Source organism: Passer domesticus, chromosome 11 (assembly GCF_036417665.1).
Source record: "Passer domesticus isolate bPasDom1 chromosome 11, bPasDom1.hap1, whole genome shotgun sequence".
In the NCBI taxonomy this organism is placed as follows: Eukaryota; Metazoa; Chordata; class Aves; order Passeriformes; family Passeridae; genus Passer; species Passer domesticus.
Genome location: NC_087484.1, coordinates 14990587 through 15006663, shown reverse-complemented (window position 1 = coordinate 15006663; position 16077 = coordinate 14990587). Strand labels below are relative to the sequence as shown.

At 42.1% G+C, this 16077-nt stretch overlaps 2 protein-coding genes and 1 long non-coding RNA gene across 5 annotated transcripts in view; 1 reads left to right on the top strand and 2 right to left on the bottom strand.

Annotated features, from left to right (window-relative positions):
- The window catches only part of PID1 (phosphotyrosine interaction domain containing 1), a 96822-nt gene extending 85691 nt beyond the window's left edge, over positions 1-11131 (bottom strand). The window contains exon 1 of one of the 2 annotated variants that reach the window (XM_064385884.1): positions 11012-11131. In XM_064385884.1, coding sequence (XP_064241954.1) covers positions 11012-11053 — 42 coding nt within the window. In that variant the 5' untranslated portion in view covers positions 11054-11131. Of the gene's footprint in view, positions 1-7218; positions 7478-11011 lie in introns of those variants that run through there. The other variant, XM_064385886.1, reaches the window with a different exon arrangement.
- Positions 3005-5526, top strand: LOC135278942 (uncharacterized). Of its 2 annotated transcripts, none has more exons than XR_010346326.1 (2): positions 3005-3385; positions 4305-5526. It is a non-coding gene; the product is annotated as an uncharacterized LOC135278942 (long non-coding RNA). The 2 variants fall into 2 exon arrangements; XR_010346325.1 differs by lacking the exon at positions 3005-3385 and adding an exon at positions 3547-3720.
- Positions 11132-12750: 1619 nt separating the features above from the next.
- The window catches only part of DNER (delta/notch like EGF repeat containing), a 111342-nt gene continuing 108015 nt past the window's right edge, over positions 12751-16077 (bottom strand). The window contains exon 13 of the mRNA XM_064385883.1: positions 12751-13844. Coding sequence (XP_064241953.1) covers positions 13733-13844 — 112 coding nt within the window. The 3' untranslated portion in view covers positions 12751-13732. The remainder of the gene's footprint in view (positions 13845-16077) is intronic.

Below are 16077 nucleotides of genomic sequence, written 5' to 3'. Positions count from 1 at the left end.
CAAATCTTTTAAATCCAACTGGTTGATTAGAAAGCAATCTGTGAACCCCTGAGCCCCACCAGCATCCTCTCCAAGCCTTCCCCCTCCCCAAGGCAGCAAAGTGGCACTGTGGGGACGAGAGAGCTACTGAGCCCTTCTGCTCATGTGGTTTAGTCTCCAGGTGTGCTCTGCACCATGGGCTGTCTCAGGAAATTCAGCTTTTTGGTCGTGCCCCATGACACCTCTGCAGGAAACTTGGTCTTCTGCTGGGCCAGGTCCTGCTGGGGTGGTCAGGCACCAGCCAGAGCCCGGCTCAGGAAATGATTCATTAGACTTGGGTGAGTTCATGTCACAATCTCACTAAGATTAGGTCATTTCTACCTAGACTTTCTAATATTTTAATCCAAGCATCATTTTTTTATTTGATATTTAAGCTGTTCTGCATTAGGTAAGGTCCTGCTCCAAGCCAGTCAGAAATCTTTCACTTAAATAAATAGTGTGAATTCCTATTTCCAGGATGTACTGTGTTCCAGAATGTGCCTGTAAGAAGATACAGGATTTTTTTCTATTAATTTTCCTTTTGCTGTGCCAAATTGTAGAGTTTCTCATCTCAGAATGAGTTAAGACAATTCTTTCCGAAGACTGCAATACATTACACAGGTTGGTCCCACTTCTCTCAGTCTCCTTCCTTTCAGTGCTCACAGGACAGAAATTCTGGAGCCAGGGGAGATCTTGTATTTCAAAAGGGAATATTGGATGCATTAGGACCAATTTCACTTTTATTCAGATAGTAAATCTGAAGCATTTCCTGTGACTCCAGGATATTTTGTGTCTTTTAATTGCTTCTAGTTATTGGTTTTGTCTTCCTTTTGCACCATCTCATCCCCTAATAAGGATTATTTTATGTAAGGTCTTTATAGAAACATAGCTCCTCTGCACTTGAAAAGAAAAATAAATTATTTTGGTTTTAACTATAGCATTGCCTTTTTAATTAACTAAACTCATCCAATTGCTGCTCCCATTGAATTATTTGACTTCAAAAGCTCAATTTAGCTTTAGGACCACTTCTTTCTCACTGAAACACAACTAGAAGAGTCATTCAGTTATTTAAATGCTGCTTCCCCAAATATTTTGCAGACTTCGCAAGTCCTTTTTCCAAGATCCTCTTTTTGATTATGCAAGTTTACAAAGCATACAGAACCCATTAAACACATCTCTTTTTTTATTTTTAATTCACTTCACCTTGTATTTGCTTTTGTAGAGTAAGTTTGCCTAATTAACAAATGTAATGTTCTGTAAAGTGCTGTAATTAATAGCATACTTCCAAAATCTAAATACACTTGTTACTCTTAAACACTGTCCAATAACCTGAGGCAAATGCAGCTACCCTGCATAGATGGCACCAGACACATCATCTGAGCTTTCCAATATTCCTCTGAAAAATTTTTAGTGCCTAAGCAACCCAAAATACACTATCCAAGTAATCCAAACTGTTTTCTTTAACAACCATTACATTTTAATGTTCAAGGTAACAATAAATGTATTTTTATGTAGAACTTCATCTCATGCAGATGACAAAGCTGGGTAGGATGGCATGGCCTCAACTTTATCTCGTATAAATATGGCAGAGGGAACACAGAGATTTCCAGTTCCCATGGCAGGGCGCACACTTTGGAGTCTGGGCATGGGGGAGCTGCAGTGTGGGCATTACCTGGGGAGGACACAGTCAGGCTGGGGCTCCAGCACCACAGCCACACACAGGATGCAGGCAAGGGCAGCCAGGGGCAGCATCAGAGCGCTGGCAGTTTGCAAACACTGACAGCAGAAACCTGGGGTTTGAGGGGTCTCAATCATTTGCAGAGTTCAGAAGCTATTGAGAAGTAACTTCAAATTACATGTGGTGGCAAATACACCCTCTTTGCTGGGAACAGCAGCATCTAAAGGTCTGGTTCTGATTCCTTGCCAGGGATATCCTCAGGCATGGTCACTGTTAAACTAGCAGCAATTCAACAGTAAGAATGTTTCATTAAAATACTGCCAAAGTACAGACCACATTATCTTCAAAGGCCCTTGATTTCCTTTCAGTATTGTGTTTTGATATTTTGTAAGGGAAATTTATTTACATCCCTGCTTACTGTATAGTCCCTAATGTTATTTAGTAATAATTTTCATTCTGATTGTGTAGGTGCACAGAGATGATTATGCAGACATGGGAGTGCAGCTCTACCAAAGGTGGTTCAGCTGAGGGCACTTCAGCTCCCAATGCATCTGCCTCATATCCCTGCACAGGTATTTGAAAATGGCATCAGGAGACACTATAACCTGAAGCAGTGTGGTGTTAACGATTTGTGAAATTGAGGCAGCAGTAAGTATCCCAGTCAAGGGAGATAATTCAGCTTTGGATATGCCATATTCTCCTACCCATCCACATTACGCTTGCCAGGGATAATGAGGTCCTGATTTCCAATTTGTTGGGGAAGCTCTTGCTGGCGTTCCCATAGCGACCAGGTGTCTTTAATTACCTGTGCTGCTGCCAGAAGAGCTTGTGCTTCTGATTCCCTCTTCAGCTTTAACCACCCCACCACCTTCCCCAAGTACCAGGACAGCTACTTCTCTTCCTCTTCCAAAAATTCTGTTTTGGAGATGGATGGACTAAATAAAAGTGTGAAATGCATAGGTAGTGGCGTATTTGGCCATGTTTATGTGATATCCCTTTTTTCTTCTCACCTCTAGAGGTTTATTTTTAGAAAGGCACAGAGATATTTGGTCTTAGTTTTCCTTCATGTTGACACTGCACTGGTCCTGCTCACAGCAGCAGAGAAAATAAAGCACCAAAGCCATGGCAGGTCAGCAAGTGCATTAGGAAGGTTGCTGCAAAGGTCTTGCATACATTTAAAAGAGCACAACACTTCTGTGAAAAACAAAACACACGAATACTTGAAAGGGGGAGCAAGTTTTATTCTGCCTCTGCCAGGCAGCCCCTCCACTGTCCCCGCAGGAGCCCGGGTGAGGAAGGGAAGGGCTGTCAGCCTCCCAGCAAACACAGAGCTGATCTTTTGGAGATGCCAAGTCCCTCGGGCCAGCAGCACCAAGCCTGTTTTTCCCTAGCCAGCCCCGGGGACGAAAGGCCGAGCCTGTGGGCGCTGGCAGCGGCCGCGCTGAGGGGCTGCGGCCTCTGGGCCCCGTGCCTGGCGGCCCCGCGCCAGCCGGCAGCGACAGCCGGCCCGGGGGAATTCAGGCCATGGAATCTGGGCCGCACAGGCGGCGAGAAAAGCGTCTGGAGAGAGCAGCAGAGGCGGATGCGATCGGCAGCCCCCGGCCAGGCACTGCGGCCATCCGGGGGTGGGCGAGAGGCGGCGCGCACGGGAGAAGCTCCGGCCGTGCCCAGCGTCCGGCCGGGGGCCTGGTGAGGGGAACCGGGGCACGGGGCCGAGGGCAGCGTCCCACAGAGGAAGGGGGACCCGAGCAGAGAGGCAGCAAGGGAGAAATCCCGAGAATTTCCTGCTTCCTGCAGAAGCCAAGTGCCCCGGGGTGTGGGGGCAGTGATGACACGCAGGGCAGGAGCGCGGGACAGGAGGATCAGCCCTCACCGCCCCAGGGAATGCTCTCACCGCTGGCACAGCTGCTGGCAGACACCTCCTTGCAGGAACACTGATATTTCCCAGGCAGCCTCCAACAGCAAATCTTGCATTAACAATCGAAAGAAGCTCAAGTCCAGCTCTTAATGCACCAATTAATCTTGTAAGCAGCAGAAAATGAACGCCAGAAAATCTCTGGGTTGACACATGCCAGACGCTTACACATTTGTTCTTTCTTAGTCCAGAAAAACTTGATACAAGACCTGTTAAGACCCCTGTCCACCTTGTGCACCTTTGACTGTATTGTCTTTATTTGTTAATTACCCCTAATGATTATTAAGTACTTATTTGTCTGTGACAAAAATAAATATGTACCTCCACAAATCTGTACAGAGATCCTGATGACCCTTACACCAGTTTTACAGTAAGTTAAACCCATGGCATCTGCGTAGCTCCTGATCATGACACTTTTCTGAGTTGCATAGATGTGATTCAGTGAATTGAATTCAAATTACTTCTGACTTTTAACAACATAAGAGAGAGAAGAATCATGTCTATATAGATGAGCTGTTTTTAGAGTGAACACTGAAGAGACTGAAATGATAAAAATGCATGAAGTATGATAAATGATAAATAATACTGTGGGCAATTTTACATGCACTGGATATTCCCTCAGAATAAGAAAACTTACCAAGAAAATAGACTTTTGACAGTCTCAAATTGCAACTTTTTTTTTTTTTTTTACAGAGCATCATTATAACAGGAAGAAGCTTTGGCAATCTGTGATCTAGATTTCGCCATTCCAGCTACCCAATTTTGTCCATTAAAATAGGAAGTTACTAGAAGCCACACTTCCTATTTCAGTGACACATCCCCAGCAGTTATTCACAGGCTTAGGGAGACTGGTCAGCTGTGTGGCAATCCAGGAGATGTTTCTCCTCCCCCCACTCAAGCAGGGGAACATAGAGCGCTGCTGCAACAATCCAGATTCCCCTGGAAATTACTGTGCCCACAAGCATTGTTTAAGAGCTAAACCCAGGTAATTTTCAAATTACACTGCTGAGCTGTTCATGGCAGAGTGTGCAACAGCACTGGTGTCATTGGTTAGGGCACTCAGTGTCCCCCACAGCAGCAAGTGGTACCAGTAGTACCCTAATGGCTGAGTATGGCCAGGCACAGAAAGGGGCAGAAACCCAAGACCTCTGTAGGACAAGGGACACGAATTCCCTGTTCTGCAGTGATCATAGACTATAAAATGGGCGAGACAGGAAACAGAGCAGAGTTCAAGGACAAAACAATACTTCAATTCACCCCAGTCCCAACTAAGAAAAGGCAGACAGGTAAGCTGGGAAGGGCTGCCCTCTTTGTCCCTAACCTGGGCACTGCACTCATTATTGGGAAGAATTTCAACACATGTCGGCGAGTGGATGTGAACTGATTTTCTGGGAAATTACCCACAAAGATTGTAAACAGAGATTTACAAATCATCCAGAAAAGCACATGAATCACCCTCTTGTGTACAATAATTTAGTGGACTTAAGTCCTTTCTAAGTTTTTGGGAACCAGAGTGAATGTAGAGCCCTCACAGAAAGTATAAGGCTGATGCCATCAACATTTCACATAAGATTTTACCAAATCTTGCAACTCGAACAGCTCTATAAATGCAAAAATGCATAACAGAAAGTTAACAAACCTCCAAAGTCCTTCATTAAGCTTATGCTTAGGTTTCATCACAAACAGTGCCCAGCACAGCAATGCAGCTGGTCTCCCAGGCTTTGCTCAGCACCGTGAAGTGCTTCTTTCAAGCAAAGAGCAAGAGATTGGTTACAGAGCTGGACCTGAGACAGTCAGAGGGACTCCCAGTGGATCCATCACATGAAAATGCCAATTCCATGTGGCCAGAATAGTTTTTGTACATGTAACATATCTATAAGTAATTATGAGTTATTATGAGATGGGATTTGCATTTGTCCTTTCAAAAAATAAAGTCTTTTTAAAGAAATTCAAGGGTTGTGTGCCTCTTTGGTGTCTGACAAAGAAGAATACATCCCCTTGCTGAGGGAAGGGATTTGCCAACTATTGCCACATAATATTACACAGAAAATTGCACTCATAAATCACCCTTGACACTAGAGTTTGAAGGAGAGGGATGTAAGTCAGAGACAACACATAAACAATAAAGAGAGAGACAATGAATTCTCAGAAATCTCAAGGCTGAGTTGCTTTTGAATGAAGATCACATTTAACTGTTAATTTGAAGTCTGATAATTCTCTGTCCACAATTTCTGCCCTCTTTGAGAGGTACTGCCTTACGGGGAAAGAGAATATGACTTTATTGCTTATGCAAAATCAGAGCTTCTTGAAAAACTATTGGAAAAACATGGACAGTGCCTGGCCAAATGCCAGGGTAGGGTAATAGTTTGTTGCAAATTTTGGTTTTCTCTGCAGATGACAGTCCCCTAAAGTCAGGGAAAATTTGATAGTATTAACCAGTTTTTACAGAAATTTTGTAGTTTATTGCATGAAACTCCAAAATATTATTAAAGCATTTACCATTCAATAATCCAAACCACTGAATAATGTATTCCAAATTAAATCTTCCAAAATTCAGCAACATACATCACTAAGTAAATCACAGCTGTGAGACATTGTGATTTAAACCTGACATGTCTGTCAATACTGCTAGCTTACTATTTCATTTTAAATCTCGCATGCATTAAAGAAAAATAACCCTTCAGATCTCTCAGGGATTAAGGCATCTCCATGGAATTGTAAAATATTCTCTCCATGGAAATTAAATGAACAAAAGACAGAGGAAAACTGATAAACACCACACCGAATTCAGCCCTCTAAAAATCTCCTCCTGTCTTTGTCCCTATTGCACACAGACAAGACAGGCACTGGGAAAGAGGGGAGCAACGTGGTGAGTACTAGAGATAAAAATAACTGGTCATCATCTTTCATATGTAGAACAACCTCAAGTCCAAACTCATGGCAAGATGAAAGTGAAATGGCATAATAGGCACATGGGAAAGCAGATCTGCCCTTAGTTACATGGCGTTCTGTCAGCTTTGTTTTGACAGACCTTTCTAGCAAATGCCATACAAAGGCATAACAACTGAAATAAATGTTCAAATTAAATTAATAGGAGGAACTGGTGTCATGTATAAACCACAAATAAGACACTGTGGACAACACATTTAGGTACAAAATCCTTGAAGTAAATTATTCTGCATCGTGACATGTTGGGCTGGTTGCCTTATTCACATGACAGATGCAACACAGCAAATCAAACAACCACAGACTGATCTGTAGAATAAATATCAAGGCCATTCACTGGGATCTACAAACACCCTTTTCAGCAAGCTGATGCTGCTTTCTGCTCTCTGTAACCTACCCACATCTCTCTGTTCTCAGCGAGAAAGAACCATAACTGGAACCTGTTGTTTGTGCTCTCTGCATCCCAATACAATATAGAAAATAAGCTTCTAGGAGGCCAAATTGCACCAACAGTGATCACATATCCAACAATTACAAATGGGGGCGAGAACAAAATATTCTACTGACAAACTAATTAGTAATGCAGCTCCTACATGCCAAAATAACCTCCATTGCATCAGGCTGTTTGCTTTTCCACAGAAGCTACATGCATTTTTGTTACCTTGTGCATCTTGTATTTGGCTTATAGGCTCAGATTCCAGGCAGATTTACTTTAGATTACTTCAAATCCATAAGTCAATAAAAAACCATGGTGAAAATTGGAACAGTCACACTCATTTCCTTGAGTGGTGTTGGACTGAGATCCATGCAGAGTCACATGCAAACTTTCTCATATGCAAACATGAATGGAGTCCAAAGTTTAAGACCCTGCAGATCCAGACTGTTGTCCGTGTGTGTTCTACTCCCAGGAGATGGAAGAGAAGCCACAGCTGACCTCATAAGAGACCTCTGTTCTGCTGTGAGGAGCTACCTCTGACAGGAAATAGACCAGTCCACAGGAAAAGAAACAAATCAAAAATTTAGGCCGAAGGACATCTCCTTGACAAGACAGCGCTGCTGCCAGAGTGATAAACAGAATCTCTCGTGCTCTGTGGGATGCTAGCAAAAAGTCCAGGCTCAGCGAGATAGAGCAGATTGTTTTCCTTAGACTGGTCTATTACTGAAGAAAGCACAGCAGTCTAGCTTATTTTCCTAAATGATTAACTTTGCTGCCTTTTCTGCTCAGCACATCAGATAAAGAAGTTTATTCAGTTAGCTTATTTATTTACATTCCTTTGCCAAAGATCTCACCAAACAAAGCCTATTTGATGATTTATTCTTTGCTAAAGGAGAAGCTTATTTACAATAATCATCTTATCATAAACGTCTTAAAAGGAGGATTTGAAACTGGAATTCATAATAACAGAGAAATCTGACTTTTCCAGAGAGGTCATATTTGTTATCCATTTTGCACAGCAGAAGAAAAGAAGCCAGCTGAGCCCAGATGAAGCTGGATGTGGCATAACTGCTTTGAAGTTTTGTTTGTTTTCACTGGTTGACCCATGTCCTGTTGGAAGGAATCACCTTCACCTACTTGGAGCCATTCCAAAACATGATGGGAGAAAGGATAGAAAGGGTTCAGATGCTGGGTCCTACAGGGGGGACTCTGCAGCACAGAAGTTGCACCAGAGGGATCAGCTGTAGTGCAAACAGCAAAGTCAAGAAGTGCAAAGATGGCTTCTGAGGGTCACCTCTCCAGTGACCAGCACATCAGACTGAGCAGGAGCTCAGGGCACATCACACTCTGCCTGTCTTGGCAGTAATCTCCAGCATTCTCAGGTGATTGCTCAGATGCCAGACTCTGGCTGCTCTCGTCTCCCTGATGGGATGTTTAAGATGGACATAAAAGTGTCTCAAATCTGCCTTATGCCACCCCTCCCGACCCCACACAACTACAGTGTTTTGGCAGACACTCAGCCAAAGTCTCAAGGGACAGAACACAAACTTGCAGGGAGGAGATAAAGCAGATCAGCCCCATGTCTCTCATTTGGCACCAGTTCTCTGCTTTGCCCTTCTCTCACTGCTCCCCTGCTCATGCAGAGTATTTCCTAAGGGAAATGGATGCTGAGAGAGAAAACAAACTTTAAACGAGAATTTTGTTCATATTTTGTTTTAAAATGAAGGGTGCCTCAAAGCTGTAAGCCAGTGCACATCTCTCTCAGCAGGTTGGAAGAGAAGGTTTAAGCACACATTGGACTGCCCTGACTCCCATTTTTTTATTTTGGGAACATGTCTGAACTCATTAGCTCTTGATAATACACTCATTATTTTAACTATTCATAGCAGGGCATACCATGAGAGACTAAACTCTTCCCTGAATTAATCTGGCTTTCAGCTGCCCTCCATGATCCATGGGAAGACTGTACTTCTGCACCCCCTGTGAGGTCAGGAATACAAGAGCAGAGTACCATACAAACAGCAATTTCAGCCCAGCTGAAAAAAAAGCTTCCCAAAGCTGGTAGCACAGCAAATACCTCCCACAGAAACCAGGCTGGAGGCACCCAAAGGGAGGATGGGCTGCATTTGCATCAGTCTGATGCAATGTGCCTGTCTGTTCTGCAGAAGCTGGGTGGTTGTGTGCAACATGAGAAGGGAATCTCAGAGAAATTTTGGACACAGAAGGATTTAGCCACATGAAGGGGAAAAGAAGTTCCCTCTGGCAACACAAGTGAGGAGTGGCTCTTCAATTCCTCTCAGCCAGTCACACAGAATAATTTTCAGAGGTGTTGAGTTTATTCCTCATCAGGTGTCTATTGCTATCAAAGATGAAACTACACATCTTCAGGAATGTCATAACTGCTCAGGCATTTCTCAGCAAAGCCCTGCTGGAGAAAAGCCATGCTGTTTCCAGAAATGAAGCTGAGACAAGATGAAAACATGAGTTCTGTGACAGAAGTGTCACAACACAAGACTTCACTAAAACAAGCTGTGTTTACTCCTATGGTCAGATCTTGTATATTTTTAGATGCCCAGGGACACCAATCCACTTTCTCCCAAAACATCACACACATTGTCTTTAAAATCCCATTGTTTTCAAAGGGATTAACCACACAGAGACTTTCACTGTTTGAGGATGCACTTATTGAGCTGAAGTCTCTTTTCAGCTCTCATTCCCCTCACACCAGTGTAGTATTTGGCCACAGCTGCAATGGAGGGAGAGCAGCAAAATCAGGTTGGCAGGTTGGTGTTACCCAGCTCTGACTGACACAGGCTATTCAGGAGCCCAGGTCTCCTTGCAACCTCTCACCTCTTATGTGCTTTCCCCACATCTCATCCCCAGCCATGAGTGTCCCTCTGAGCCCATTGTTTAATATACTAACAAGAACAGGGTTAGAGAGCTGAAAACAGAGTTCCTGCAGGCTCAGCTGAGTCAGGACTGCATCTCCAGGCCTTTCATCCTCTGCCTGCTTGCCCACGTGAGGAATGAGGCTGGCAGTGCCCCACTGCCACTCACGGCAGGGCTGCTGCTGCCACTGCTGTCCTGCCTGGCACAGGGACACAGCGGGGCTCTGGGAACCCCAAGAGGGAGGGATGGTCTGCACTCAGCTGCAGAAAGGCCGGGCCCCTCACCCCAGAGAACACCCCATGGCACAGCCCCTGCAGTGAGAGTGCTGGGGACACAGCAGGCCTGGCTGGCCTGGAGACCTCATCTGCTTCTCAAGCTACCTGCACTTCTCAGCATCTTCATTTCTCATCGTGACTTTGGAAGATGAAGCATGTTGGAGTTAGGAAGGATTGAGAGCCAGCTTGTTCCAAGTGCAAGATCTATTATGAACACTGGCTCTGACATGGGACTGAGGCTTCTCACCCAAGGGTTTGGCAGGGTGTCACCTCTGGAGCCCACACAGAAGGAATGCAGATTCCCAAGGCACATCCCAGAGACAAGATGCAAGGAGCAGATGAATCTGTCTAATATTTCTAATGGCAATGGTCTAATTTTTCTCAGCTAAAGTTAGGTTTACACCTTCAGGTTTTAAAGGGGATAATTTGTATAGTTTCAGCCAACATGTGTTTTCTAGATGTTATGCTCAACTGTTCCCTCTGGCCTTGTATCTATAATATACTGCCATTAGCCCAATTGGATAGGGTCACTGTCTTCATCATTTTGGAGTGACTCTATCCAGAACCCATGTAAATGATGACATTTTCCTGTTAGCACATGTATCACAACTCTGAGCTGCAATGGCAAGTGTCACAACACCCCAAAAAACAAGTAAGAATACATGTACATGCTTCTGGAGGAAAAAAACACTCAAGGATGTTTTCCTGTTTCCAGATAGAAGAGCATGAAAAAATAGCCAAACTTGGAGAGTACACAAGTGTTGCAGCACATGTCACAGCTGAGACAGCCATAACACACAGAGTATCACCATACAATATCACAAAGCTTCAACCCATACAGAGAAACACCTTACCACTTCAGAAGGCTTCAGGCACCTGCCCATACAGAGGAACATCAGGTCATTTCAGAAGGCTGCAAGCATCTGCCCTTCTTGTTCTTTGTCCCAGCCTTTTATCCCCTCACGTTGATGCCCTGCCCCTGTGTGCCCTCTGCTCCCTTTGGTGGTTGCTCAGTGCCCCTGGGCACTCCATGGCTCATTGCTGTCAGTGCTGCTCACCTGCTGCTCACAGCTGTGCCCACTGGGGATGAGGCTGGGCCAGCCCATCCCAATTACCACACACTGTGTGCCTGCACACAAGTACTAGAGGTTAATGACAAGCCCAGAGAATTGTCTCTGTCTTGTCCAGGAGGAGCTGGAGGCTGTTAGCCCATTGCTAGGGGAAGACTATATACAATCAGCCCTTTCTGCAACTGGATTATTTACAGGGGGGGAGAAAGAAAAAAAGAAAAAATGTAGTATCTTAACAGCAAGTGGTATTTGCTATACATCTGCATTTGCTCCCTGTACAGAGCAAACCTCATATGGTTGGGCAAAAGGACATGAAATAACCAGTGTCCCTTGCCCACATTCATGTATGTTCTCAGGACACAATCTGGTGTACAAAGACAGTAACCAACTTGTCCTTGCAGATTCAGAGCTGGGATACAAACGCAAGATGGGTCTGTTCCCTCCAGGTCTTAGGACAGCTCCATCTGGCAGGCAGTGCAGTGCCTCACAAATATCTCACAAGTGCATGCATAACATGCCATCAGAGTTCAATAAAATAAATTGGAAGGAGACAAAGTAATTTTCAGAATACAATTCACAGGATGCACAGGATGATTTACAGCAGCTAGAGGCTTCAAGCTGACAGGAAAATAGCTCCTCACAAATTACTTATCGTTCAGGTCAGTCAATTGAGAGAAATATAGGTTGGTCAAGAATCGCTGCCAAGGTGTGATTTGTATGCAGAAAGGCTGCTGCTCATTGCAACATCTCTCTTGTAAAATATGGACCATGAATATGTATGTTCCCTAAAACAACAGAGTTGCTTGTTTCCCTACTTCATGTAGATTTTTAAGCCAATATTTTACTGACTGAAAAGGCCAAAAATTCTGAAGAATGAATATTTCCTTTCCTTTGATTAACAAATTAATTAACAGTGCCCCTTTTCTGCTCAAGTTACCAAAAATGGTACAGGGTATAGCTTGCTCTTGATTTTTCTTTCTTAAGGGTTCTCAAAAGACTTCTAGAAGTCACAGTAAACAAAAGTTTCAATATACTGGTACAGCAGAAAACGGTACCAATAAAAAAAACCATCATCTGACAGCCACCAGATGCAAATTTACAACTTCTGTCATAGAAAACCACACCTGAAGAATTAATCCAGTTTAAACTTGGATCTGAGCTCCTCAGTCCTCTCTTTAATAATTGCTGTCTTGGGCCACCATTGCTGAAAGCCCATGGTAGCAGATACAGGACATCAGGAAAGGACATCAAATGCTCGGAGGAGCATTTGGCATTTCTGTAATTCAGACACAGAATGGTGTTACTAACCTGCACATGCACCATTCAGGACTGTGCCTTTACTCTGCAGCTGCATTTATCTCACTTTTGAGAGATTACCTTGATAATACAAACCATTTCTCGCTTTTCAGATTAACAGCTGAAATGTCATCTTTTTGCATTATTTATAGTACATCATATGCTCATGTCCTTTCAAATTTATAGACAACACTTCAGTTTGAAATGAAGAAAAACAAAGAAACAGCTGCAATCTTCACTGGTTAACTTTTATTCAGTATTTTCTGAAATAAGCAAGAATTTAAGACGCTCATAAGCGATCAAATACAGCCACAAAAACCCCATACTGATCCTAAATAAGAAGCACTATGAGAAATACACAATATTTCATGAAACAATACTGTACATCAACAACCTTTAGGAAACAAACAGTTCAAACCATATGCTTAGTTTACTCACAATATAAAAAAACTTTAACCTTTAAAGAAAAATATAGATTCAGTCCAATTGTAGGATCCAATCCCATATCCAGTGAAGTCAATGGATGTTCTCTCATTGATTTCAATGTTTAAAGGATCATGCCCTTACTTTGCCTCAAGAGGCACTTTAATTATTATACAAGGCCTAGCCTGAATAACTATTACAAAAATGTCAACCATCAACTCAAGAGTATGATTTAGCAACTTTCAGGAAATAATGGAGGAATAGGTTATCTATCCATGCATGGAATAAGGCAAAAGCTAATTCATTCAGATTAGGAATAATAATTTTTACTAGTTTCTTTTTCACAACACAAACATTTTAGACTTTTTTAATTAATGGATATATTATATATCATATTATGCTTCACATTTTTCCTACCTCTACTGAGAAAGCTGGCACTGACATTTCATAAAGAACTCCTCATTAATTATTGTTTTCTGTTCTGTAACAACCACAAGAAACTCATCTGGGTTTAGTAATAGTGTCTACCAAGAAAAAAGCACACACTATCATAAGCTTATAATTTATAGAGCTCAAGGTACATTAAAATGTAAATCATGAAGTTCACAAATTCTGTTTTAAAATATTTTTCCAAACTAAAAGCTGCAGAAAATTGGTTCTTAAATATTCTACAGAAAATTCTGAAGCATCTAATGGTTTAAATTACTTATGCTTTCTTCTTAAAAATATTTAAATTAGGTTAGTAGCCCATCCTTTTGAAAAATAATCCAAAAAAGATACACTAGATTACAAATCTTTTGTCTTAATCAGTGTAACCAAAGGTTTGTCATCTGGGCTGTAATCTTCATAAGCAATGGGGGTTGCATCATACATTGCAGGTCGGGATTTCTTGCCAAACCTGGAAATAAAAGAAAACTTTTAGTGACAAACAGAAACATGAATGAGCTCAAAGCAACACCACAGTGAGTTATGGCCTGTGATCAGAAACAAAGTCAGCTTAGAAAAACTCTATATAACAAAAGAAATCACAGGAAAATGAGGCAAAAATGGTCAAGTAGTTTTTCTTACTGACCTGATGCAGAGAAAACATGACAGAAAACACAGAAACCAAATTATTTATTTAGTCATTCACACTAAGGTTATTTAAGCATTTATGAACTATATTAAGCCTACATTAATCTGCATTGTGCAACCTGGAAAGTAAAATCTGGAAAATTGTTTTCAGTGATATAGAATTGCAGACAAAACTGAAATGGCTGAAAGCATTACGATATATATGGTGAAAATTTCATTTTTCAAAGTACTTCAGCTGTCCATAAGGCTACACTAGATTCATTTCCATGAATGAATGTCTGCCTTATTCTATAGGTTACTTTAATAAATACAGACAGGTCACATTGGCTCATTCCCATCATGATGGATAAAACTGATTTTCTACAAATGAGATAAAATTTCAAAAACTAAATAAAGGAATCAAGTAATGGCATCTTACTAAATCAGAGGCAGCATTGAATTCTGAATCACCCATTTTCACCATCACTCTCAAGGCTTTAAAGGAAATAGAACTTTGCAGAGATACAAATGATGGTGAGCATTCTCCAGACATTTCAGTCAAAGTCTACCTGCCCTTTCTGACAGCAGAGAGCACGTGGCTTGTTGCACACAGGGAAGCAGGACAAAATCTGTTTCTCCTTTAGGTCAGGGTTGACATGTGCCCCTAATTAGAGAAGGCTGAGAAAAGAGCACAGCACATGTTTGTTTTTTATGATCTGGTTGAGCCACAGAGCTGCTCAACCACATTGCTTTGATCAGGTGGTTCAGAAGTCAGCCCCTGCCCAAAGCAGCAAACAGACAGAGTTATCACCAACCTCACAGGTTTATGTTAAAGACAGAAGTGTTAAATGGGAACTCTGTTCAATGGGTGTGTATCTGCTAGTTCTGCACAGCAGGGCTATGCTATCTAATTGATGGCATAAAGGAACACACAAAGCAATTATCAATACAATCTGCAAGAGGCAATGATTCGAGGACTAATCAATAGTGAAAAGCTGCAGGTTCTTGCTACAGAGTGTGCTGGATCAATTAACTGCCTGCTTACAACAAAAGCATATACAAACAAGTGAATAAAGATTTTTTTTTTTCCAGGGCAACCAAACACAAGATTATTCCTCAAACAAAGAGTACACACTGTATGTGGAAATCTTGATCCTGGGAAGCATTGAGTGTGAAAAAATACTGGAGGGACATGATGGATAATAATTTTAACATTAGCTTCAATGCCATACTGTGAACCATTATGTGCTTGGGTTGGTAAACAGTGTAGCAGTAGCACAGGGGAAGTTTTTCAGGGTCAACATTTAGCTTTGGCATGTCCATTCATGAGTGATGATGGTGATATTCCAATATGCAGATCAGACATCCTTACCAGTGTATAACAATATTACACATCACAAAGATAATCACAAAGTAAAGTACATGAAATAACAATTAGAAAGTGTATTTTGCAGTGAAGCACTGAACAAGAGACACCTGCATAGCTTGAGAGAAACTGAGGGTTCCATGACAATTCTGAGGACAGCACACATTCATTGTAGCAATTCTTGGCAAAGGCAGTTCCATATGTGAGTGACAGACACTGCAAATCAGCTTCACATTTGGAATGGTCCTGATCCTCCACTTCCTTAGAACAACATTTCAAGAGATGGCTAACTATAGACAGTTATTAACCTCAACAACTCCACTCAAACAGATTTTTGAGAACATTGGACAGCTGAATCCTGAGGAAATTCTATCTTCCGACTTCTGTGGAACAGGCAGAAGTTCAGAGTTTACCCAGCAACAGAATAAAGAAACCAACCACATGTTGCTACTCTGCTCAAAACCAGCAACTGGCAAATGGAGTCCACAAATGAAATTTAAACAAGAGAAGTAAAAGAGACAGAAGTTAAAAAAGGGATAAAGCATATTGAGAGGAGGGATTATTTTGGATTCCAGAGGAGGAAAACGAGAAGATTTATTTCCTCTGCATTATTCAGAGAAAAGGTCAGATGTGCAAGTGGTATTGTGCCTTGCTTAGAAAAATTGAGCTATAATCCCAGAAAATTAACCCGGGCAGAGGATGTATATTAAGC